The following is a 27481-nucleotide window of genomic DNA, read 5'->3' as shown; positions in this document are numbered from 1 at the left end:
AGTTGGTTTCCAGTGCTATGTGCAACTGTGGAGGCCCACTGAAGGCCGCTTACTTTCATGGACAGCGAGACAGTTGCAACTCAGCAGGAAACAGCAGGCTCGCACATGCTTCCTGTGTCTACAAGGACAGAGTCCTACCTTCCAGTCAGCGAAGCAGGATGGGGCCAGAATGGCTCCACTGGGGCCGACCCTTCCCATGAGGTCATCGGTGCACACGCCACAGGTGTCGCCGTCCTTTGTCCAGTCCCAGTAAGGAAGGCAAAAAGATTTGTTACCGGTCAATTTTTGCAGCATATGTTCAAATTGAATTAGCAAATAGCGGTGGCCAGTGCAGAAGGCTGGGCCATAGTGGAGCAGGTCTTTATCGGTAAGGTTCCAAGCGATGCTGATGTACAATGCAGAGATGGTATGGATGGCGACAAGACAATCATACTCTGAGGTGGGTTGAAATGTATAGGTGTCGATGTGCCCCAATTCACCCCCAGTTTGGGCAACACACCTGGTGCTGGTGGTGGTCTTGGCCAGGCAGATCGCATCAATGAACTGCTTCTTCTCCGCAGCCGTGAGTTGGCGAAGCTCCTTGCGCACACATGGGATGTACTCCGAGCAGGTGGGTCCGTGATAGTAGGGCTTGCAGTCCCCACAGTCTGCTCCGTAGTAGTTTCCATTGCAGGAGCAGATTTCATCAAACTGCTCGTAGGGCCAGTTACACCTTGTGTCAGATAGCGGGGGCTCCCTGCGTAGCTGGTACTGTTGACAGGACCCTCGGCCTGTGAGGTTGCCACACACACTTCCATCGGGGGAGACTGGGCAGCAGCGCCTGTTCCTGAGGGCCGCCTGAGTGGAGCAGTCAGGGTGAAACTGGGTCCTTGTTGTGGCGACCAGGACGAGCATCAGGAGAGTAAAACATAGCAGAATGGCCCTCGGTCTGCGACCAGACCCTTGGGGTACCTGTAGGGACAAGAAGCAGATCTGACGTTAAAGCCTTGCAGGTGTTATGAGTAGCAGGACTGGCGTACACAGCAGGCCCACTGCCTGCAGTCATGCACAGCTGCAATGTGTCTCTGCACTCTGGCCCCTCTAAAACTAAAGGCCCAGTGGCGGATCCTCCGCTAAGGCGGAGGAGCGTGGCCCCACTCCTCATAGAGTAGTGAAAGATGGCAATATAAAATTATATTAACTTAGGTTATTATCATTTTATTTTTGGTTGCTGTGGGTTGGGTTAGGGCGGAGCAGGGCTGGAGGCTCAGAGAGGAGGAGTGGACTGTGCACACTGAGTGCGCATGACTGCTTGGCCATCCATTTTGGCCTGGTCAAGCAGTCATGCGCACTTTGCATATTCCCCACCAGGCTGTCCATTACAACCTGGTGGGGAATATGCACAGGCTCCCTGTCCCAATCTGAGTTCTGATCTATGGCGCTCAAACCAATCACAACCCTGCATTGCAGCATTGTGAATGGCTCAGAGGAGCCTATGTGCCCGGGAGCTTCCTGCTTCTTCTTCCGGACCGGACTAGAGGAGGGAAGAGGAGACAAAGATGCAGCGGAAAAGGTAAGTTTTCTTTTTAATATTTTCAACCCTCACCCCCCCCCCCCCGCCCACCCTGCCACCCCTGTTACCTACCAGACGCCACTGTAAATTACGCCATTCTCTACTCTACTCTGTAGTGTTTAAGGCTGGAATCAGTAGACACTGCTATCATGTATGAATGCTGAAGACCAGTGAGTTATGGATCGTGACAAATGGAGGTTGGGGATAGATAGCCTTGCAGAGCAGCCATCTTTACTGCTGATCTTCCTGAAACAGAGTTCCAGACTCGAGGGTGTGGGATGACTGTAGAGAGTCAGTGGTCTCTTTAGAAGAGCAGGCACAGTCATTCGCAGATCCTGCCCATCTGTGTCTTTCAGGTGCCATGCCCATCAGGTTGCTAGGGTGTGGGCGAGGAGAGGAGATGTCTTTGAGCATGACTGGTCCTTGGTTCCCTTGGAGGTGCTGCTCCCCAAAAAGCTTGAGTGTATTAGAAGTAAAAGCTTCTCTCCCTTTGGCGCTGTATTATGAGTCTTTGTGAGTAAAAGGTTGCCAACCCTACCACACCTTCTTGCTGTCATCTAAACAGAAAAAGCCTCATTCACAAAAACACAAAAATACAAAGGTGTGTTCATAGTTTCACCTGAGCACACTTTTAAGATTTCTTTATTCAATTCACAAACGTTCCCCGGTGTACGCATGGAAAGCTGCATAGGTTTCCAGGCACATGTCTCGGAATGTCATGTGGCTTTTTGAAAAGGCTCCTATCTCCCTTATATAGTGCTGTGCGCCAGAACTGAAAGGGTGAGGTCAGTGCTCGGAGAAGAGATGCTCACAGGTGTGGAGGCAAAGGAGGAACAGAGCCTGCAGGTGCCAGCACCAGGGACTCCATCGTGGTCGGATCGCATCTGGAATCTGGCACCCGGGACCCTGCTGCTGTCGCTGCTTACTGGTGAGCAGGTGAGGGGGGTCAGATAGTAGCACTGAGGGTGCTCCGACTACTTGTGAGCAGGTGAGGGGGGTCAGATAGTGCACTTGGCACTGACAGACCCTGCCTACTGGTGAGCAGGTGAGGGGGTCAGATAGTGCACTTGGCACTGACAGACCCTGCCTACTGGTGAGCAGGTGAGGGGGGTCAGATAGTGCACTCGGCACTGACGAGGCCCTGCCTACTGGTGAGCAGGTGAGGGGGGTCAGATAGTGCACTAGGCACTGATGGGCCCTGCCTACTGGTGAGCAGGTGAGGGGGGTCAGATAGTGCACTCGGCACTGACAGGCCCTGCCTACTGGTGAGCAGGTGAGGGGGTCAGATAGTGCACTTAGCACTGACAGGGCCCTGCCTACTGGTGAGCAGGTATGGGGGGTCAGATAGTGCACTAGGCACTGAAAGGGCCCTGCCTACTGGTGAGCAGGTGAGGGGGGTCAGATAGTGCACTAGGCACTGAGGGGGGCCTGCCTACTGGTGAGCAGGTGAGGGGGGTCGGATTGTGCACTAGGCACTGAGGGGGCCCTGCCTACTGGTGAGCAGGTGAGGGGGTCAGATAGTGCACTCAGCACTGACAGGCCCTGCCTACTGGTGAGCAGGTGAGGGGGTCAGATAGTGCACTTGGCACTGACAGACCCTGCCTACTGGTGAGCAGGTGAGGGGTGTCAGATAGTGCACTCAGCACTGACAGTCCCTGCCTACTGGTGAGCAGGTGAGGGGCGTCAGATAGTGCACTAGGCACTGAGGGGGGCCTGCCTACTGGTGAGCAGGTGAGCGGGGTCGGATTGTGCACTAGGCACTGAGGGGGCCCTGCCTACTGGTGAGCAGGTGAGGGGGGGGTCAGATAGTGCACTATGCACTGATGGGGCTCTGCCTACTGGTGAGCAGGTATGGGGGGTCAGATAGTGCACTCTGCACTGACAGGCCCTGCCTACTGGTGAACAGGTGAGGGGGGTCAGATAGTGCACTAGGCACTGAGGGTGCCCTGCCTGCTGGTGAGCAGGTGAGGGGGGTCAGATAGTGCACTCGGCACTGACAGGGCCCTGCCGCCTGGTGAGCAGGTATGGGAGGTCAGATAGTGCACTAGGCACTGACACAGGTTGCTAGGGTGTGGGAGGAGAGGAGATGTCTTTGAGCATGACTGGTCCTTGGTTCCCTTGGAGGTGCTGCTCCCCAAAAAGCTTGTGTGTATTAGAAGTAAAAGCTTCTCTCCCTTTGGCGCTGTATTATGAGTCTTTGTGAGTAAAAGGTTGCCAACCCTACCACACCTTCTTGCTGTCATCTAAACAGAAAAAGCCTCATTCACAAAAACACAAAAATACAAAGGTGTGTTCATAGTTTCACCTGAGCACACTTTTAAGATTTCTTTATTCAATTCACAAACGTTCCCCGGTGTACGCATGGAAAGCTGCATAGGTTTCCAGGCACATGTCTCGGAATGTCATGTGGCTTTTTGAAAAGGCTCCTATCTCCCTTATATAGTGCTGTGCGCCAGAACTGAAAGGGTGAGGTCAGTGCTCGGAGAAGAGATGCTCACAGGTGTGGAGGCAAAGGAGGAACAGAGCCTGCAGGTGCCAGCACCAGGGACTCCATCGTGGTCGGATCTCATCTGGAATCTGGCACCCGGGACCCTGCTGCTGTCGCTGCTTACTGGTGAGCAGGTGAGGGGGGTCAGATAGTAGCACTGAGGGTGCCCTGACTACTTGTGAGCAGGTGAGGGGGGTCAGATAGTGCACTCGGCACTGACGGGGCCCTGCCTGCTGGTGAGCAGGTATGGGGGGTCAGATAGTGCACTAGGCACTGACAGGGCCCTGCCTACTGGTGAGCAGGTGAGGGGGGTCAGATAGTGCACTAGGCACTGAGGGGGGCCTGCGTACTGGTGAGCAGGTGAGGGGGGTCGGAAAGTGCACTAGGCACTGAGGGGGCCCTGCCTACTGGTGAGCAGGTGAGGGGGTCAGATAGTGCACTTGGCACTAACAGACCCTGCCTACTGGTAAGCAGGTGATGGGGGTCATATAGTGCACTAGGCACTGACGGGACCCTGCCTACTGGTGAGCAGGTGAGGGGGTTAGATAGTGCACTCAGCACTGACAGTCCCTGCCTACTGGTGAACAGGTGAGGGGGTCAGATAGTGCACTCGGTACTGACAGGCCCTGCCTACTGGTGAGCAGGTGAGGGGGGTCAGATTGTGCACTAGGCACTGAGGGGGCCCTGCCTACTGGTTAGCAGGTGAGGGGGGTCAGATAGTGCACTAGGCACTGACGGGCCCTGCATGATGGTGAGCAGGTGAGGGGGGTCAGATAGTGCACTAGGCACTAATGGGGCCCTGCCTACTGGTGAGCAGGTGAGGGGGGTCAGATAGTGCACTAGGCACTGATGGGGCTCTGCCTACTGGTGAGCAGGTGAGGGGGGTCAGATAGTGCACTAGGCACTGATGGGGGCCCTGCCTGCTGGTAAGCAGGTGAGAGTGGGATGTGAGGGGCGGGTCAGATAATGCACCAGCCACTGCGGGTGCTCTGCCTACTGGTGAGCAGATGATGGGCAGGTCAGATAGTGCACTAGGCACTGAGGGTGCCTTGCCTACTTGTGAGCAGGTGAGGGGGGTCAGATAGTGCACTCTGCACTGACAGGCCCTGCCTACTGGTGAACAGGTGAGGGGGGTCAGATAGTACAGTAGGCACTGAGGGTGCCCTGCCTGCTGGTGAGCAGGTGAGGGGGGTCAGTTAGTGCACTCGGCACTGACAGGGCCCTGCCAACTGGTGAGCAGGTATGGGGGGTCAGATAGTGCACTAGGCACTGACAGGGCCCTTCCTGCTGGTGAGCAGGTGAGCGGGGTCAGATAGTGCACTAGGCACTGATGGGGGCTCTGCCTACTGGTAAGCAGGTGAGAGCGGGATGTGAGGGGCGGGTCAGATAATGCACCAGCCACTGAGGGGGGCCTGACTCCTGGTGAGCAGGTGAGGGGCTGGTCAGATAGTGCACTAGGCACTGACAGGCCCTGCCTACTGGTGAGCAGGTGAGGGGGGTCAGATAGTGCACTAGGCACTGACAGGACCCTGCCTACTGGTGAGCAGGTGAAGGAGGTCAGATAATGCACTAGGCACTGAGGGGGCCCTGCCTACTGGTGAGCAGGTGAGTGGGGTCAGATAGTGCACTAGGCACTGAGGGGGCCCTGCCTGCTGGTGAGCAGGTGAAGGGGGTCAGATAGTGCACTAGGCACTGAGGGGACCCTGCCTACTGGTGAGCAGGTGAGGAGGGGTCAGATAGTGCACAAGGCACTGATGGGACCCTGCCTACTGGTGAGCAGGTGAGGGGGGTCAGATAGTGCACTAAGCACTGAGGGTGCCCTGGCTACTGGTGAGCAGGTGAGGGGGGTCAGATAGTGCACTAGGCACTGATGGGCCCTGCCTGCTGGTGAGCAGGTGACGGGGTCAGATAGTGCACTAGGAACTGATGGGGCCCTGCCTACTGGTGAGCAGGTGAAGGTGGTCAGATCGTGCACTAGGCAATGATGAGGCCCTGCCTACTGGTGAGCAAGTGAGTGGGGTCAGATAGTGCACTAGGCACTGACGGGCCCTGCCTGCTGATGAGCAGGTGAGGGGCGGGTCAGATAGTGCACTATGCACTGATGGGGGCCCTCCCTGCCTACTGGTGAACAGGTGAGGGGGGGTCAGATAGTGCACTAGGCACTGATGGGCTCTGCCTGCTGGTAAGCAGGTGAGGGGGGTCAGATAGTGCACTAGGCACTGACGGGGGCCCTGCCTACTGGTTAGCAGGTGAGGGGGGTCAGATAGTGCACTAGGCACTGACGGGCCCTGCATGATGGTGAGCAGGTGAGGGGGGTCAGATAGTGCACTAGGCACTAATGGGGCCCTGCCTACTGGTGAGCAGGTGAGGGGGGTCAGATAGTGCACTAGGCACTGATGGGGCTCTGCCTACTGGTGAGCAGGTGAGGGGCAGGTCATATAGGGCTCTAGGCACTGACGGGGCCCTGCCTACTGATGAGCAGGTGAGGGGCAGGTTAGATAATAAACCGGGGACCGATGGGTTGTGCTGGTCTCAGCATGGAGGCCTCCAGCTTAGACACTAGTACGACTTGCACTCGAACCCCTCCCAGCCCAGTTCTGACACCTGCACTTGTGATTAGCCTGCTTTTTCCTTCCCCCATGACTTCCCCGTGAGGTGGTCCTGCTGCCCTATGGCCATGAGCCAAGATGCAGGCAGCTGTATGTTTAAGGCGGCAACATTCATTTCTAGAAGCTGGTGGTGGGCCAAGTGAGGCGTGAGAGAAGCCTGGGTGTGCTCCTGCCTGCGTGGCCCCTGGTCCTATGCTGCTTTTGTGCGTCTCCTCTTTGCCATGGCCCTGACTTTGACACCTTGTCCTGCTTGGTGCTCGACAGTAGCCCAGAGGGCTGTAGTGGCTTTGTAGTTCTCTGGCTCTAGGTCTGCTGGGCCAGGGTATTGTAGCGGCAAAGAGATGTGGCAGTATTGGGAGATGGCAGTCGGGAGGGGGGCACAGTGGTGCCCTAAGAAGGCAACCCCAGTGCTGTTAGTGGGTGGGGGCCAAAGGCACCCCCAGGGATTGGTCCCTGGCTTTTGGCTTCCTGCTCTTGTAATCTCCAGTTTTTAGCCAGACCTGGGCCTGCTGTGCTTTTCAACACAAGGGAAAGTGTAATTGAAGTGACCTTCTAGGTCTCCTTGGTGTTTTTCAGTCAGGCCTCTAGCCCTGCCGCATCAACCAATAATTACATTTCTCGAAAACAGATAATAGACAATAGACTGTAGACAATATTGTGCTTCATTATGAAAACTCCTAGTTCAATTCTGCTGCAAGCTTATCAGCGTAAGAGAAGACCATGCAGATTAACCCCTTCAGTGCCCATGACGAGCTGGACTCGTCATGGGCCGCGGTTGCGCTGTGCCCATGACGAGTCCAGCTCGTCATAGACCCCGCCCGCTAATGCAACGGCCGGCACAGGGCGGGGAAAGGGGCGGGCACTGAAGGGGTTAAAAGCTATAAAGCATCCAAGAGAGAGACGTATGGCCAATGAGAACACAAGGACTGATAGTGTTACAACCTCTGAAGACACAAGTCTACCTACTTCAGACAGAGGATTCCAGCAGACAAAGGGTATACCACACTACTTTAAACCATCTTCGTTAGACCTGTCACCCTAAAAGTGGTCTCCTCCAAATGTTTTGCCTGTTTCCCTCCACTTTTGCTGAAATGTGTTTTTCTTGGCCTTAAGACTGTGCACTTTACCACTGCTAACCAGTGTTAAAGATCTTGCGCGCACTCTCTTAGAGATAGAAAACTTGGTTTACACATGATCGTAACATTTAATATACTTATAAGTCCCTTGCACAGTGGTATACTATATAATCAGAGCCTGTAAATTAAATGCTACTAGTGAGCCAATGTACTATCCACTTAATTAGCCCATTAAAACCTGTCCCATGAATATAGTTTTAAACTGCCAATTTGACTTCACAATATAACCCCCTTGCCCAGCCTTAAACTCCCCTTTAATGTTCTATATCTCTAATGTAGGCTCTGGATAGCCCATAGGGCAGGATGCCTTGAAATTAAAAGGTTAGACATGCACTTTTAAAGTTTTACATGCTCTGGTATTGAAAAATTCCTACATTTGTTTTTCATGACTTTGAGTTCTATCTGTCCCATGGGATAACATTGGGTTGCCTTATTACATGAAATAAGTGTTAACTTTTGATTGGGAACGAACAAGCATATTATGTTTGGCATCCATGAATCTGTAATTAAAAATCCTCTTTAATGGTAAAGTCAGATTTAAAATTACAATTTTAAAAATCCCACATTCAGAAAGCTGGCATTTTCCTGGCCCTTGCAATTTGGTGCTTGCAGCCTGTATTATGCCACAAGACTGGATGTAGTTGGCAGTTGGACCTTGTGAATTCCCCCCTGACAGTCACACAATGGAGGGTTTAGGTGCACCTGAATGGACCGTCTGCCAGCAGGATGGGGAGGGCAGAGCTGGGCACAGCCCCACTCGCAACTTTATTGGATGTGGACTGCCGTTGCACACAGGGCTTATCACCACTGTATTGTCTCTGCAGCCAGCTTGGAGTCAGGGCAGGGGAGTCAGGAAATTCAAAGCACTACAAATAGAAACCTCTAGAAACTTGTGGTACTTCAAAGAAGGCACCTACTATAAAAACAGGGCCCTCAGAACTGCTCTCAGTTCACTTTCTAGACCAGCGGAAGGACTCTCAGAGGACTGCCTGCTGCTGTGGCCTGCTGTGTACTCCACAAACCTGCTTTGCTGCACCTGGAAGCACAGCTTTGTACCTGGAGCCTGCTTTGAACCATGAGAAGTCTGCCTTGCTGCTTGAGCCCTGCTTCTTCACCTGAACTCAGTACTACCAGAGTGAGAGGATTCATTTGCTGGCCTCCTGCTCAGAGCCACAGGGATATAACAGGCTCCCAACAACTTGAACCCGCTCCCGGACCCAGCCTGAATGATAAATAACATCCTTTATGGTGCCCTTCCAGTCTTGGACCCTTGGTGGTTGTGGTGCTATAGGTGCCTAGATAGCCAACATTCAAAACTTGTGACTTCAACTGTTTTTAGCTAAAACTGCTCTGAGTACAGAGAGAAGACCGAGACCAGTCAGCTCAACTGTCCACCCAAGGTGCATCGCCCATCATCATGACTTCGTGGCAGCTCTTGCTACATTCTACTCCGCAGCAGAAAATCCTGTTCAGAACCCCTCGCCAAAGGGGAATCCGACCACCTGGAACTCGTGTTGACCATCGACTCCTGTCTCAGCCCACTCACGGTTTTTGACTTTCCAAAAAGAGACTAAGGGTGAATGTAGAAATCTTTTTGCGACTTCACCCAGTGGCCCCTCAATGACCACGCTCCCTCCTGCATCCATGCCCACTGAACTTTATCTTCTCAGGACTTTAACTTCCAAATTTCTTCTATGTCTGAAGGTAAGTACCGACTTGGCCCAATCCACTTCTTGTATCAGACGCTCGCTCCAACGCGTTCAACTTTGATCCAGTCTCAGTAGCCTAGATGTCTGCAGTTGGTGCTTTGATCTTTTAGGTGCTAGTTTTTACTAAATACTTAAAATATTTATAAATCCGGTTTGACTGATTGGAGTTTTGTCTTTTTGATGTCGAATAATTTAGTAAAATTTACCCTATTTTTCTAAATTGGTATAGGATTTTTCTTGCCTTGTGTTTTCACTTTATTACTGTTTGTTTGCTGCATAAATACTTTACACATAGCCTCAGTTAAGCCTGACTGCGCTTTGTGCCATGCTACCCGAGGTAAAGCACAGGTCAATTTAGTGACTTTTGTGGTCCACCCTGCAAGGGAGTGTGGCTGTTGCTTGACTTGGGCTAACACCCTAGTCACCCAACAACCAAAATATGTCACAATCTATTAAAACTCAGAGCCCTCTCACGAATGTGCCAGGTAAAAACAAAGAACAAGGCGATGTGCACTGGAAAAGACTTCTCAATGAAAACATTCTGAGAAAAGGAGGCTCAGTGGACTTAAATGAGTTAAACTGGAGCAAAGCAGGGTTGAAAACCAATACCAATATCATTGACCAGGCAATGCATGTAGAGAATGTACTGCACACATATAATGCAGACCTTGAAAAATTCTCTGAACCCTCCCAAGTTGACGAAGTCTTGAAAGTGAGGTTAGAGATCGAAGGCATATAATGGAGCTGTACGTGGACCAAACAGATTCTTATAAATGGACCATGAATTCAAGACCTTGCCCCCTTTTATCACCGGTCACCACTATTTAAAAGGGCCCATTGATTTTGTGACATTATAGTGCTATGAAAGTACCAAATGGTGAGAAGCCAACCGTTTGATCCATGATGTAAACAGTGTGCATTCAGCCTCCCCAGACCTTTGCTTCCCTTTAGAGAATAGTCTGCATAATTCCTCCAACTATGTTTATAACAACTTCTCTCGTAATAATGCTTACAGTGGATTATCTTGCAAGAGCAATGGTGAGAAAGAAGATAATGAGAGAGGTTTGCAAAAGGATCCCCTCCAGGCTGAGACGTGCGTGGTCAAAGATATAAACATTGTCAGAGGAACATGTAGCTTCCTCCCCAGCCCAGTAACATGCAAGTGACCACGCCATGCAAAGAGCTCTGTAGTGTACGTCTTTATTCTTCAGAGTGCAACCGTTAACTAACTACATGCATTACATCATAAACTTTAGACAAACCCAAACTATGACGTCATTCTACTACGCAGTGTATCAGGGACCAGAAGGGTCCCGTTGTATATATTCACAAGACACTACAATACAGACACGAGATCAGCCATTAGTGCTTTTACTGATATCAATGCCGGTATATCTCCACGAGCAAAAACAACAGAATGTAATACTTCTTAGAAGCGTGAGGTTGAGTCACCACCATTGTGGTGGTCAATACTGGTTGCAGCATAGTCTTCTGTTGATCAGGCAGTCAGGATTCACTCAGATGAGATGGAAACTCAAATTGAGGTGCTTCAGACATTTGCTACTTACACTGTTGCTCTAGACTCTAAATTGAATAACTTTAACCCTTTAATATACAAAGTGCAAAATGAAAATAAAAGGATTGGGGAGACCTGTTACTGTGCTACAGATATTGCTAAGTTGGCTACTCTGCCTGAAATAATACAAACAGTGAACTATGACAAAAAAAGACTTGCACGTGTGAAAGACGACATCCCTTCCAGCATTGAGTCAAGTTGCTTGCCGACTATAGTTCCCAAGCCCCAAGTGTGTAAGATGGAGGATGCTGAAATTGAATTTGTTGGAGGTAAAGCAAACTAAAGAAGCTGAGTCAGAGCAAGAAGAAGTTAAAATGACAACAAAGAACAAGAAACCTCCCAAAAACGTAATAAAAGAAATACAGTGGCAGAATAAATTCCAGGATCACAGAATATTTAAATTATCTGAGGCCAATTTACCAAAAACACAAAATGCAGCCCCTGAGGCACCCTCAACACCAACACTGACCGACATCTGTGGCGTGAAGAATTCATTGATACTGGGCATAAGACAGAACAATCGACTAAGGATTCTGCTAAGGATTCATTAGCTAGGGACCAATTTATCAATCAAGACAGTATAGGCCAATCAAATGCAGGCAATTCTCCACCAAAGGCTAACTCATCAGCTGATGATGCGAGAGACAAACATTTGACAGGAAGCAAGTTTAGCTAACTTAGTGTTAAGCCAATGAATAAACTATCTGTTGACTCCCAAGGGACACTAGTCATCTATTGCCAGAAAACATGAGCAGTAAAAATGAGGCGAATGGGAACACTTAAGTTGTTTAATTTCCAAGTTGAATAGTGAGTTGCATTTGTAGCATCTCCACCGCCCTGGGGCACTCAGAGTAGATTCGCCACATAGGAGCTGCGGTTAAACCTTACTTTATTCTTCAACATACACTCACACACTGAACATTACATAATATTATTTTTAATAACCACACCCATCTATCAGCAAGTTCCTGTCTGGAGTTTGCCCAGAACCATGAGGGTCTAGTGCATATAGTCTCAGGATGCTGCATCTCCCCCTTTGTTAAATAAAAACAGCAACAATATTGGCAAATCAAATCTCTTCAATGAGTGGGCGAGGCGCTTGCACTTGCCTACCGTCTGTGGTAATCTGAGATGGGTAAGGTCTATCCTGATTCGTCAGTTACGACTGAGGCCCAGGGGCTGAGCTAGACCTGCTGGCGGGGTCACCTCAAATGTGGTTCTAGGAGTCAATAATGTTTTGGTAGGTGTTTAAAGTGTGATGTGTCCCGGTTTGTCCAGGACGATGTGCTATCACCATATGTCCTTTCCAAGTCACAACCTGTAGAGGATAAGTCGCAAAAGGAGTGTTTGTTTTAAGCTTTCGTCTTTATTTAACCAGTACCTAATCTCCTTCATCACAGAGTGTTTACCTGGAATGGCAACACTGATTATCATAGTTCTTCATTTTTTTTTTTCTGAGTTGAGTCGGTGTTTTGAACCTAGTCTGTGCTTATTGATCGCTCCGAGGTCCATTCAGATGTTTTTGTTCTGATGGCTCTCCAAAATAGCAAGGTGGCTGCATTCCTACCAGCTGTGGAGTGAGGAGTTGATCAATAGGCCCGCGGGGTCTAACACAAAGCTTGATTCAGTTCGATTCATTTAATGAACGCTCATTGAATGACTCTTTTAAGGGTGCCATAAATCGTTCATCTAACACGTTGACTGGGGACAGAAGGGTTTACTCTTTTTGCTGTTTGACGTTAAGTCAAGCAAGGAATTCTTTGCACTCTCTGCTATTAGAGGGCTGGCCGTTGTCAGATTTGAGAATTTTCAGGATGCCCCACATTGCAAAGATCACATCAAGTCATTCTATGACTTCATCATTAATTGTTGAAGATAGGTCTTCCGCCAAAAGAAAAAGTGAATACTCGTCAACGACTACCATTAGATGTTGTCCATTTGCTAAACGTTCAAAGAAGTCAATAGCAACCCTCTCCAAAAGTATGGGCAGGAAGGTCAGACATTGCCACCCAGTGCTGGGTCAGGAAACAACCATTACAACGCAGTCATTACAACGCAGTACCTTTACAATGCATCTGTTACAACGCAAATGCCTTTACATCACATGCCATTACAACATATGCCATTACAACGCATGTCACTACAAAGCATGCCATTACAATGCTACCATTACAACGCATGCCATTACAACGCATTATAAGATAATTAATGGAGATTTTTTTGTTTTAGGGTGGGTATGGGTTTTGGGGTACATGGGAATAGTACATTTTACCCCTACACTATCCAACACTTATCCTATTGTTGCCCTTAAAGTATTATGCATTGTAATGGTATGCGTTATAATGGTATGCATTGTAATAGTAAAAATTTGTTGTAAAAATTAGTTGTAATGTCATGCGGTGTAAACTCATGCAATGTAATGGTAGTTGCAATGTAAAAGCCACGTTGTAAAGGCATGCGTTGTAATTGTTTGTGTTGTAACGTCATGTAGTCGTTGGATCACCTTTTGAGACCAACAATTGCAAATGTGCCACACCTTCAGCTCCTTTTTGACTCGCTCATCTAGCTGAGGAAACCACACACAAGCTCGTGGAGCTCTTTTGGTGGCTACAATAGCACGGTGTCCTTCATGAGCGAGCTTGATGACCCGCTTTCTTAAGCTTTCAGGTCTGACGATTCTGAAGCCTCTTAAGATTATGCCTTCTTGGGGGACTGGTAGCTCATCCTGTGCATTTCTGAAGTTTTGAAATTCAACATCATCAGCAAAGGCCAGGTACTTCTTCTCTAGGATTGTTGCAGAGAAACTTACCAAATAAATGCTGCCCAGGTCCCTCCGTTCGGGGTCAAAATCTTTCCTATTGGCTTCCCGCTATAAAAAAGCACGCCTACGAGGCAAAGCCTTTTCCCACCTGGCGCCATCTCGCTGGAATGCTCTCCCGGTACAACTGCGACAATGCTCAGATCACCTACAGTTTAGAAGGCTTCTTAAAACCGTACTATTTTAACCTGTTTCTTGTATGTAGCTGGCTGTAGCAATCCGATAGCGCAGAGATACCCCTTGAATGGTGATTCAGGCACTTTAGAAACTATAAATCAAATCAAATCATTTCTTTGATGACAATCGTGTCTTTATAAGTGTTGTTGGACCAATGACAGAGACGCTAGTATGCTAGGTCTCACGATGAAGTCGAGATATGTTTCAGCTATTTCGGATGTTGAGCTGTGACAATATAGTGGACCTCGTGAACAGTAATCGGCTGGATTTTGATCTTTCCCCTGTTTGCACACAATCTTATAGTCATATTCTTGAGGTTTTAACCCCCATTTCTCAATGCAAATGGGCACCTTGGACTCTAGGTTTCCAAAAATTGTGAATAGCACCTTGTGGTCCTTGACAACTGTAAATCCTTTTACGTATAGCAATACATGAAAAAGTTTGCAGACCAATACTACAGCCAGACTTGCCTTCCTCGGCTGAGAGTAGGCACATTCTGCCTCACACAGGCTACAACTGGCACAGACCACAATGTGTCTCTGAGCATTCGGATGGCCATGGTGTTGAGCAAGGATTGCACTTAGTCCATCAGCTGTTATTCCGGTGTGTAAATGGGGCCGAAGTAGAAGATTTCAGTTGCATTTCATTCGTATGCCTAATGTCTCGGAAACTTTTGTCGCATTCCGAAGACCACTGAAACTGTACATTTTGCTTTCTCAAGACTCTCACTTGGGCACTCACTGTGGCAAAGTTGTGAATGTATCTTCAGCAATACCTGGCCATACTTAGGAAGGATAACAGCATTGTGACATCCTGGGGGGAGGGGGGCAAGTGGATGACAATGCTTGAGCCATGTCCGGGTCTAGAGTCATTCCACCTATCAGAGAATATATGCCCAAAGAAATTGTTTGGTTTTGTCAAACTCTGACTTTGCAGCATTCAGAGTGAGACCTCCATCAGTGTGTTACTGGCACACTAGGTTAAGGGCTTTGTCGTGCTCTTGTGCGCTCCCAAAAACTAGTATTTCATCACTGTAGTTAAAAGCATGTGTGACAGTATGAATTACTCGGTGAATAACATCTTGAGATATTTCTGCAGACGAAGATATTCCAAAACTCAGTCTCTTATATCTGAATAAAGCAACATGAGTTGAAAAGGTAATAATGTACCTGCAGTTCTCCTCTAGTTCAAGTTGACGGCATCCTTTATTCAGGTCAATACGGGAAAATACCTTGGCTCCGTTCAGTTGCACGATCATATCTGCTAACTTAGGACCAGGGTCTCTCTCTCTCTCTCAATGCCTTTGTTTGCTTGGCCAATATCAAGGCAGATGCGCACTGATCTGCTACTGTCCTTTTTTGGCACTAGTACTATGGGCGAAAACCATGGTGTGGCACCTGAAGAGCTTTCAATGATGTCATGTTTTAAAAGTGCTGTTAGTTCTTTCTTTATAGCTTCTTGAAGATGAAACAGCACCAGGACAAATGTCCTAATATATACTAAGCTGTACTTTTCTTGAGTTTTTTCTGACCATGAAACAATGATGGGAATTGGCTTCTGATCTCTGACTGAGCACAGAGATTATATATTTTTATTTTTATTTATTTATTTGCATTTATTTTTATTTCTATTTATTGATATTTTCAATAAGTACAAAACAATTCAACCAATAAAACAAGCCAGTCGTTGTCACATCCTATCATTGTTCATGGTGTTGTCAGATGTCATGCAATAATATACACACTTAACATGTTGCTGTGTCAGTCTTACAATGAAATTTACACATATTTAAACACCTACTTGGGTTCCGGGGGGCCACTAACAGCAGTATATTCTCACACAGATGCTAGAACATAGAACCCTCAGTTAACTGCCACAGATTTGTATAGTCATAAACATGCCCATACATTTGTTTTCGTCCTACACCAGGATTGTAACAATAGCGGTCTAACACTCAGTTTACATTCTCCATTTACCATCTCTATCTTCCCCAGGAACTACATATCTAAGGTGTTCTCGGCCACAGCCGCCTCTTGTTGTGTCTGAGCCCATTGCATGAACGGCTCCCAAATGTCGCGAGGACGGGAAGTCGGCGGCATTAGCTCCTAGAACGTGTTCAATTGTGTGTGGCCATAAGCTACCGCAGCCAGCCAGCCCTTTATCGAAGGTACCCTTCTTCTGCCCCAATACACCGCCACTTGTCTTTTAGCGAAAAGGTAAAGCAAAGCGTGCAGTTTGCGCGATTTGGGTGGAGTATCCTTAACATATCCCAATATACCCAGTTCAGGGGATGGGGTATTCGATCGCCCAACAATCTGATTTACCATGTTAAAAATCTTAGACCAATAGCTCTCGATCATCGGGCAGGACCACGCTATGTGTAAAAAAGAGGCAGGGGAGTACCCGCATCTCCAACATCCATCCTCCTCCCTAAGCCCCATCCTATACAGACTGATTGGTGTCCTATAACGTCTGTGCAAGTATTTAAAATGCACCAACCTTTACCTATAGTTTGGAGAGAGCTCCGTAAGTTGCCCACAACAAAAGTTCCACTGTTATTCAGTCAGCGGAGATTGAAGGTCCTCATTCCAATACTGGAGGGATTTAGGTCTAACCACTGGCGCTGTGTTCTGCATTTGCCTGTATATTCGGGTGACCAGTCTACGCGGGGATGGGGAGCCCACGTAGCCCACCAAGCTCTCCAAGGCAGGGAAAATCAAGGGGGCCAAGGGGAAGTCCTCGCTAAGTGCGTGGCATGCCGTTCGCAGTCTGTGATACAAAAACAATTCAGAGAAGGATACAGTCTGTCCCTTATCTGCCACCGGAGGGGACATAAATTTGCCGTCCTCAATACGGGTTTTGTGCCAGTGAAAGCGAGGGGGCACAGAGCATCGGGACTCCCGCCCTTTTACGCAATTCCTCCGATACCCAATGCAGTGTTCCAGCAGAATCTACATCCCCTCTAGGGCGTCGCACATTTACACAAATGGCCACTTTTAGCGGAACTGGCACTACAGCATCTTGCTCTACCGCTACATGGGGTTGGAAGGGAGTTGGGTGGACCCAGAAGTGCAAAAATTGGGCCTGAGAGTAAAGCGCATAGAGACGCATGTCTGGGGCGCCGAATCCACCCTGCTTTAAAGGTAATGTCAGCATATCCCAGGAGGCTCTTGCCTGTCCGCCCGCCCTTGCCAACGCAACCATATGCGATCTTAGAGTGGTGAAAAAGTGCGATGTGAGTGGAATCGGTATGTTTGCAAATAAATACTGAAATTTGGGCAATATGACCATTTTAGCCAGAGCGATCTTCCCCGTGAGTGGCTCTTCTAGCCACATGACAGCTCTCCCATAATTTAAGTTCCAAATTTCTTGAAGATCCCGGCATATCCATATCCCCAGATACTTGACCGCATCCGCCTCCCACTTCAGGGGATATTCAGAAGATACCTGCGGGGTATTGTCCGTCAGGGGGAAAACTACCGATTTTGACCAGTTTACAGAAATCCCAGCCAGACCCCCAAATCGAATAAATTCATGCAGCGCTGGGTCCAGATTTTCTTTCAGGTATATAAGGTAGAGGGTCACATCGTCTACATACAACGATATGAGAAGGCTCCTGGAGCTGAACCCTATGCCCCGTGCCGTATGATGTTGCCGGATTCTAGCAGCCAAAGGCTCCATTGCTATTGCAAACAGTAGCGGGGAAAGGGGGCATCCCTGCCTCGTACCTCGTGAAATGGAGAAGGGGTCTGAGACCAAGCCGTACACCCTGACCCGGGCGCTGGGCATGGTATGCAACAGGCAAATCTTTTTAATAAGAAGCGGGCTAACGCCCATCCGACCCAATATGGCAAATAAATATGGCCACTCGAGAGTGTCAAAGGCCTTAGTGGCATCCAAGAACACCACTGCAGCCTGAACATCTGGGTGCAGATAATGCAAAGTGGAAAAAATCATACGTATGTTGTCTGATGTCGATCTCCCTGGAATAAATCCCGATTGATCAGGGAGCGCTATCAAGGGTAGCATCGACTGCACCCGGTTAGCAATTAACTTGGCCTGAATTTTCACATCTACATTTATCAAGGATAGAGGCCTGTATGAGTCCATCTCCTCTGCCGATTTATATGGTTTTAGCAATGTGATGATTAGAGCCTCTTGCATGGTTGCAGGCAGTATTCCCTCTCCCAAAGCCTCTTCGTATACGGCCAGCAGTCTAGGGGCCAGCTCCTCAACGTATGCCTTATAAAAGGCTGTGGTTTGGCCGTCTGGACCAGGAGCCTTGTCGAGAGGCAAGCTCCTTATGACTTGTGCAACATCTTCCGAACTTATCGGGAGATCCATATATTCCCTATGGGTGTTATTAAACCAGACCAGCGCAATTGTGTCCAAAAATGATTCCATCCCCTCCGGGCATACTTCCTGAGTGGCTGTGTAAAGGTTGGAATAGAAACCGGAGAAGGCATTCAGGACTTCTCCCTGCCCTCTAATTGTGGTGTCAGATGCTGTGTGTAGTTCATGGATACATGTCATGGATCTTGGTGGTCTTAGCATGCCTGCCAACGTTCTCGGCCTCTCCCCCTCCCCATACCTCCTGGCCTCTGCGTATTTTCCCAAGAATTTCACCTCACGCTGCGCCTCTCCAGCGTAGTCTAATAGCTTAGTTTTCAGCAGACCAGTTATGTCTTGGGTGCCTGTTTCGTAAAACTTATGTTCGAGTTCTTTTATACTAGTCTCCAAGGATGCGAGCGTGACTCTTATAGCCTTCAGCACTCCTGCCTGGCGGGCTATGCATTGGCCTCTGATTACAACTTTAAATGCCTCCCATAGGGAGGTCTCGGTGTCCACCGACCCTGTATTTAGCTCAAAATAATCAGTAATATCCTTCCTAATCTCTTCTTTAAAAGCAACATCAAGTAGGGCATGCGGCGAGAGTCGCCACGAGAAGGCCCGTCGGGGCAGATTAGGGATCAGTAATTTCAGCAAGCAGGGAGCATGGTCGGATAGAGAGCGGGGCATGTGTTCCACATCCGTAGTCCACATAGCTACATCTTGTGTTACCAACCAATAATCGAAGCGGGACCACGCACCATGTTGATCCGAAATACAGGTACCTTCCCTCAGTGATTCATGCCTACCCCGCCATATGTCAACCAGTCCTCCGTCAGCCATTATCGCCTTCAGGGCAGTGCTAGCCATTGAATGTAATGTTCGAGCAGCTTCTCTCCTGTCAAGCGCATCATCAAGGACAGCGTTGAAGTCACCCGCCAGATAATCGTATTACAACCGGTTGCCCTAATCTTCGGCAAGACCTTGTGAAAGAAGTCAGGGGAGTCAACATTTGGACCATATAGAGCCACAATGACCACGGATATGCCACATAAGAGCCCCTGAACCAAGACATATAGTCCCTCCGGATCCCCCTGCACAGACCCCTCTCTCCAGTCTACTCCTCATTTGATCAGTACAGCTACCCCGCGGGCATAGTTTGAGTATATAGCAGAGTAACCATGACCCCATCTATTATGGCGAAGTCGTTGGGATGGCGTGGTGTTCAAGTGTGTTTCCTGCAGCAGGCAGGCATCAACGTTGTGACGGGCTAAATAAGCATGAACCAACCTGGACTTCCTACCATCGTTAAGCCCCCGAACATTCCAAGTTAAACAGTTCAATGTATTATCTGACCTGTATGCATCGCGTTTTGGTTCAGATTCTTGGAACAATAAAACCGACATGGCACATACCCTCCGAAGATGCCATCAGCCATACACCTATTTGCATGTATACGGGCATTTAACAATAAAACAAACCCTCCCCTCCCCCCATCACCCACTCCAACCCCCAATCAGGTTATAGATTACCCATCCCAAACATTAAGAGCAAACTAATTCTCATCAAGAAAGGGAATTTTCCCATGGGGGCGTAACTATGCCGTTGACTACCCTGTAGTGGACAGGGTGGCCGGGAAATCTGCGGGTGACTCAACTCGCCCAGAACCACATTTGCTTGAACCAGTTAAAGTCAGCGTGGGAGGAAACCTTGAAATTCAAATGCACAAATAAAGCAACAATTTTCCGGCTCCCATCTGCACAGCGTAACAGGGTCAATATACATTCGATACTATACCCATATCAGTCATTGTCACTTAGCTGGCCTCCTGCAACCCCCGTGCCTTCCTGATGTCCCTTGGTTTTCTTTCCTCCAACATGCTTAGCGAATTTCAATGCCGACTTAGCATCCGTAAAAAAGTGGGCAGTTCCGTCGAACGATACTTTGAGTTTAGCTGGATACAGTAGAGAATATGGGATCTGCGCCTGTAGAAGGACACGCTAGAAGGACACGCTTGGCCGGGAGGAATTCTCGTCTCGCCGCCTGCATCGCTGGGGTAAAGTCTGGGTAGAGCGAGATATTGTTTCCTTTATGCGTAATTTTGCCCTTTTCTCTAGCCAGACGCAGGATGAGGTCTCTGTCTTGATAATTCAAAAGTTTCGCAATCATAGGCCTGGGTGGCGCACCAACAGGGGGTTTCTGTCCCAGCGATCTATGCACTCTCTCCACCACAAACACCGCAGAGATGTGTGGATCAAAGAGCTCATGTAGCAAATCTGCAATATAGGTCTCCATTTTGGATATGGCGGTCGTTTCCGGAATACCTGTGACGCGAGGTTGTTGCGTCTTGACCTGGCCTCCAAATCATCGTTTTTAGCTCTGATAACCCCGAGTAGTTTGTCCATGTGTAACAGCTGTTCCTTAGTTTCTACCTGGAACTCATGGAACTCAGTGTGACAATTTTCCAGCATGTCCAGACGCATCTCATGCGTTGACACCTACGACTTGACAGAGTCTAATTGTGACGTCAGGGTATCCAGTTTAGTGTCAGTATTGCGGAGACTAGACCGCATCTCCAGCATAAGTGTCCTCAGATCCTCTCCCTGATCTTCCACATTGGGATCCCGTTGGCCCTCCACTTGTGTCTCTGGCTCCGAGTCTGCATGTCGTTTTGAGCGCTTGTGATCAAAGGTCAGCATCGGCTGCTTAGCATCCTGTTTGCCCATTGTGACTGAGATGTCTGTCGTTTCACAAAGAATAACAGTCAATGCACCCCCGATGAAGCGCTGTGGAATTTTCACTATGACTCAGCGCCTGCTCTTCTCCTGTCTCAGTGTTGCTCACGTGCTGCTACACCTGCCCTGACAGTCCTCTCTTGATGCCCCATGGTATGTACAGGCCATATCTTCCTGGAGCTAGAGCGCACTTCCCGTATACCCAGGTAGGGGTGCAGGTACACAGTGATATGGTCAGCAGCAGAACAACACGGTTTATTCCTGGGCCCCAGCTGCGTCCACTTCCCACCTGGGTCCACTATCCGTCTCGGGCTTGGCAGAACAGTTTTCACACGCTCAATTAAAAAAAGTAGAACAGTTGCAGCCAGACAGAGCACATCGTACGCATCGTTCCGTCTCAGTTCCACCACAGATAGGCGATCCCCCCCAGCTGCACATCAATAGGGGGCAACAACGGCACCAGTGCTGATCATCACCCGGTCATCGCCCGACCGTGCCTTCTCCTAAGGTCATCAACAACTGCCAGCAGCGCAGCCGCCCTCCGTCACTCTCCGCCACAGGCGTGCCCCTCGCAAGGTGGGTGGAATGTTATCTTGTCAGCCTTGCAAGCATAGGAGCACTTTTGGGCAGGAAGGAAAGGTGCCGCTATGCTGCGGCGCTGAGCGCACCCCCGGGGAGGTTGTGGGCTTCTAGAATCCGGCTCCGCAGTCAGGAACAGCTCGGGGAGTGTGTGCCCCCCCTTCAGCCATCGCAACTCTGTATATCAATTGCGCCCCGCACTTACTTGTCAGCGAAGTCGCGACCCATTAGCTCTCCAGTTCAAATAACAGCATCGGGCACAACTGGGAATGCCTCATAAAATGGCGGCCGTGTATTCACTTGTCGGAGTGTTATCGGGCGCCGGAGATCGTACACTTAACAATCACGAGTCCTGGGGGTGTATGCATGTCCTGCCACGGATTCGGCACCCCAGCCATGCCACACAAAAGCCAGCGCTCACCGTACAGCAGCGGCAAGCCGCAATTTCGGTTCTCAGCGGTCTCACGGGCAGCGCCGCCTCAGGGCTCACACATCAAAGGCTCGCAGGTCAGTCAGTGCCGCGCTCCGCTCCTCTTTCCCAGGTACAGGGCAGGTTAGGAAACGGTGGAGGGTGATGCCTTCTTAATTGGTCCACGTCAGTGGATAATCAACATCAAGAGCATTGCTCAGAATGAAATTACTTGTGTTGTTTTTATTTCTGGCAGACAAAACAGGTATAAATTGTGAGAGGAAAAGCAACAAGCCGACACGTGTTTCGCCCTAGTGGCCCATTGGCCTTGGGCTTTTTCAAGGCTAGAGTGATTAGAAAACCAAGAATAAGTTGAATACAAAATGGGTGAGAAAAGTGAGAGAGAAAGAGAGAAAGAAAGAGTGTGGCAGATTTACCAAGAGTGTTAGTTTGGGGAAAAGGGAGAACGGGAAATTAGTCAAGGGAAAACAGATGGTGATAAGGGAAGAGGAAATCGACAATGCAAGGCAAGAGATAGAAAGAGGGAGAGAGAGGGAAGAAGAATGCGAGGGGAAAGAGAGAGACGATAAGAAAGACATGATGGTTCAAGGAAGAAAGAAAAGATCAAACATAAGGCTTATTAGCGGCGACATTCTGTTTTAACATAAAACAAAGTATGAAAGGCGAATAAATAAATAATCGGCACAATATTAATACAAATGTCTTATTGAGTGCATTGTCACATTGCTAATATGGTAGAATCATAGCATTGGAAAAAAAAAAAAAAAACATCCTTGGCGCACCATCATACCCGGGACAGAACCAACAATGCTATACGAGAGGTGAATTGTGAAAAGAGAAAGTATGTGTCATAATTATAGGAAACAGAAGGTGAGATGATACAAAAGTCAATGAACGCATAGCCTGCAGGTTAATACGGTAAGGTCGCCAATAACTTTTAATAGTGACACCAGAAAGGAAAGTCAAAAGAAAATTGCAGGTGAAAGGAGGGGAAAAATTCACAAGAGCAACGAAAAAAACGAAAAAACAAACAAAAGAAAAAAAAAAAAAGAAGAAAAAAGAAACAAACAAAGTGTCTCATTAGTTGTACACGTGGCAAGAAAGACTGCTCACCGGTTTTCAGTAAATAACAAGGTCTTCCTATATGAAAAAGCAAAAAATTCAAGAAATCACTCTTAAAATCGGGATTTATAATAAGAGTGCGCAAAATTGGGGGCTTAATTTGAAGGTAAAAGGAACGCTGCAAGTTGCAAATTAAGGGATTAAAAAAGGTTTAAAGAAACCGGCGCGCTAGCCAAGGGGGATGTGAGCGTTTGTCATAATATGTGATTTGCCAGTGAAATAATATAGGAGTTACATGGAAGTTAGATGGAAACGAAAATACATGCTGCATGAGGCGTTAATAATTCCAAAAATGGTGGCATTTAAGTTAAAACACAGTGATTAAAGGCTGCGCAAAATGTTGGAAGCCGGTTAGGTAATGAATGAAACTGACGCGCTAAGCAGGAGATCAAAGGGAGCGTTGTGACAGGGGCGCACGGAGATAAAATGTGATTGCCAGTGAGACAATCTAGGAGTTACATGGAAGTTAAATAGAAACGAAAATACATGCTGCATGAAGCGTTGATAATTGCAAAAACGGGTTGTCTTTAAGTTAAAACACAGTGATTAAAGGCTGCGCAAAAAGTTGAAGGCCGGTTAGGTAATGAATGAAACTGACGCGCTAAGCGGGAGATGAATGAGAGCGTTGTAACAGGGGCGCATGAACATAATATAAGAGGTTGCAAGTGCAGGGTTGCCTTTTGTGTTGAAACGAACACAAATATAGTTAAATATCCCAGAAGGGGAAGCAAAGCGGGCCTCTCTCACCTGCGGATGAAATAGATGAGTCTCTGCGGTCTCAGGGAAATCGGAGGAATGAGCTGTCAGAAAGGTTCTGGCTCGGGTTGCATTGACGTCAGCAAAATAAAGAATGCTGACGTACGAATGAGGCCACTGAAGAGTTACTATGTTACTAGTGACTATTGTCAGTAAAAAATTATGGGAAATATTATAGCAAAGGTTAGGCTTTAAGAAAATAATGCTAATATTAAGGGAAATGGTCTTGACGAAAATTAAGGGAAAGAAAAAGAAAAATTATATATAAATGTATATGTATTAATATAAATTAACACAAAAAACGGCTTCTCTGATTTCTGGTGTCAAAGGGGGGCAATGTTTTGAAAGTTTAGTATGAGTCTCTCTTGGGTCAGTAATTAATGTTAGTTTAGGTAAAGAAGGTCCGAAATGATAACAAAAGTGTGTTGCAGAAAAAGGACACGGAAACACATCAAAGTAAGGGATGGCAGATGAAAGTAATTAGTATAGTCTACAAATAAGGGAGAAAGGTTGTCAATGGCTCATGCAAAACATAATTATTTGCATTATAAGTAATGTAAAACATACTTAGCGTACAAATATAAATCTTGAGTTTTCAACTGGTTTACACAGTACATCACGAAATCTGTGAATGAATTAAAGAATGGAAAAGAAACAGCATAGTATAAAGAGGTATAACCAAGTGAGAAACTCGGAGCGACTAACATGCAAGGAAGTTAGTGATTGTTTTAAGGTCAGTCTTATTATAAAAAGGTTCATGAAAACAACGAGGAGAATTAATACAGCCAATAATGCATTTCTGCATCTTTGTTGAGGCCCAAGGTTGTCGCATTAAGGCGCATGATGTGTTCACTCTCTCTGCGTCTCATTATAAGTTCACGATTCCCTCCTCGTGACGCTGGTTTGATAATCTCCAATCCAAAGAATTTGAAAGTCTTCTGGTGTGGGTGCAACTCTTGGAAATGTTCAGTTAAAGGTGGTCCTATCTCTTCTTTGTTAATGTTGCGATAGTGTTCCAAGATTCTGGTTTTGAGCGGCCTGATCGTGCTCCCTATGTAGAATTTGTTACAAGGGCAGATTATGATGTAGATTACATGTGTTGATGTACATGTGATCCAATCCTTAATTCGAATGGTGGTAGTGGGGTCGTGTTTGTATTCAGTTTGCTTATTAACTCCCAGTTTACATGCATTGCAATCATGGCAGGTGTAGAAGCCAGGAGGTTTCGTCAGAAAATTTGTCTTGGGTATGATCCTTTTGTCCTTGAATTCAGACTTGCATAGGATTTGTTTGAGGTTCGTGGCTCTTCTGAAACCCATTTGGGGATATTCTTCCATCTGGTTGTTTAGTGAGGAATTGGAGGTCAGAAGATACCAGTGTCTTTTTAGGGCTTTCCGTATGTGTTGATGTCCATTGTGATAGTCTGTCAGGAACCTAATTGTGTTCCCTCTCTCATTGCTTGTAATGTCTTTGGGTTTGAGAAGGTCATCCCTGGACAACTTTTCACAGTCCTTGTACGTTCTGTCAAGGAGTTTCTTGGGGTATCCCCGATTCAGAAGCCTCTGAGTTAGGAGATTCGAACTTTCTTTGAAGGTATCCAAATTGCTGCAATTCCTTCTCATGCGTTGGTATTCCCCTTTTGGGATGTGATCAATTGTTTTATTAGGGTGACAGCTGTCTGCTCGGAGTATTGAATTGACCGAGGTAGGTTTCCGGAAGGTCTTCGTTTGCAGTTTGTTAGCCTCTACATATATGGTTATGTCTAGGAAGTCTATTTGGTTTGGTGAGACGTTATTCGTGGTTTTAATATTCCATCTGTTTGTGTTGATTTTGTGTAGGAATTCTTTAAGTAAGTGCTCGGATCCCTGCCAGATGCACAAGATGTCATCAATATATCGTCCCCAGTAAGTTATGTGGGCGGTATATTCTGCAAAGGTGTCATCCCATAACCAGAATTTTTCCACAAGTCCCATAAGAATGCATGCATATGGTGGCGCAAATTTGGCTCCCATCGCACTGCCTTGAATTTGTAGGTAGTATTTCGAGTTGAATGTGAAAACATTGTTTGTCAAACAGAAATGAAGCATTTCAAGGGTCATTTGGTTAGATTCCAAAAAGTGAACTGATTTGGTTGATAGTGATTTTTGTACAGGGCAGGACCTTCGCAATTTTTTCACCCCGCCTGTAGGATGCCTTCCTTCAGAGTAGATGTTCCTCCGGCAGTTTCAGGTGATGCTCCTTCCCTTAGCTAGAGGCCTTAGGCAACACGGTAGCCTCTGCCTCGAGTTTCAGTGTTCCCCGCCGGCCCTCCAGCGCGATCTCCAGTGGCCTCCCGGTACAGACGCTGTCGAGGACGTATCTCGGCCCCCGTTTACAGATTAGCTGCGAGATTTTACCCACGGCTGCCCCACGCCATCCACCGTCCCCCCAAACGTGGTGTGGGCGATTTCTGGTCGATCCGAAGTGCAGGATTTTGCTAGGATTTCATTCCGGCCGGCGGAGCACACTCAAAGAGCGGCCATTCCGCTGCTCAGCAGGCCATGCCCCCGTCGCACAGAGATTATATTTGAGGGATATTAATCCCACGTCAGCAGCAGAGGCAAAGCAACATTCAGTCACTCAACAATGTCCCTTGTAGAAAATGATTGGTGGCTAGCCTAGCACCAATGTCTTTTTGTGTCGCATTGTCACTATGAGTGACCCTTGGCTTTGCAGTGGTTCAGATGTGGCACAAGTATTTGCCTTTGTGCCTGATGGGGTGAGGCGAGGCACAGGGAAAAGGTTGTTAATCTTTTTCATAAGCATGATATTAATCGAGGCACCATTATCTATGATAAATGTTATTGGGTGATTGTTCACTTTCAACGTGATTTTGGGATAATGTCCAAATGAAATTTGTTCTTTTGTTTGTTTAATTTCCTTTGAACTGTGGTCTTTTTTACAAGTAGCTAATCCTAAATGTGCCGCCGCCCTTTGGTAGCTGCCATCAGCATTCACCCATCTTCTTCTTCGGTACTCAATAGTGATGTCGAAGAATCTTTGTTTGATGAGCCCTTGTTTCCACTTGCCATAGCTTACGTTGCTTTCTGGCTTTGTGGGCATAGCGAGAGTGCTTCTGAAACATTCTTGCATCCATCTTGTCCTTCCATTGTGAAGCTCTTGATTTTTTCGTAGGTTGGCATACAGTTATAAAATGGTTCTCTTTCCCACAGGTTTTGTAGATCTGTCCAATGGCTGTATATTCACCTTCATGGGGAAATGAAGTCCCATAGCTAAAGCATGACTTTAATTTCTTTAAAGATATTGACTACCTTGCTTTGCTTGAGCTTGCCTTTTATGATTCACGCCAAATCATTGTGGGCCGTTCCTGGTTTCATATTAGCAACTTGTCGTTCTGCTCCATCTTCTGCTCTCGCAGCCATCATTATTTTTTCCAAACCGTGTGTTTCTCTCAACATTGCCTTC

General features: G+C 47.7%; 1 protein-coding gene across 2 annotated transcripts in view; it reads right to left on the bottom strand.

The window, feature by feature from the left end:
• Positions 1 to 27481, bottom strand: part of LOC146808595 (tyrosinase-like) — a 510585-nt gene that overhangs the window by 407723 nt on the left and 75381 nt on the right. For both annotated transcript variants that reach the window (XM_085620648.1, XM_085620647.1), the window contains exon 2: positions 139 to 951. In XM_085620648.1, coding sequence (XP_085476774.1) covers positions 139 to 951 — 813 coding nt within the window. The remainder of the gene's footprint in view (positions 1 to 138; positions 952 to 27481) is intronic.

Source organism: Triturus cristatus, chromosome 8 (assembly GCF_964204655.1).
Source record: "Triturus cristatus chromosome 8, aTriCri1.1, whole genome shotgun sequence".
NCBI lineage: Eukaryota > Metazoa > Chordata > Amphibia > Caudata > Salamandridae > Triturus > Triturus cristatus.
Note: the sequence above shows the minus strand (reverse complement) of the source record. Positions and strands in the feature narration are given on the sequence as shown.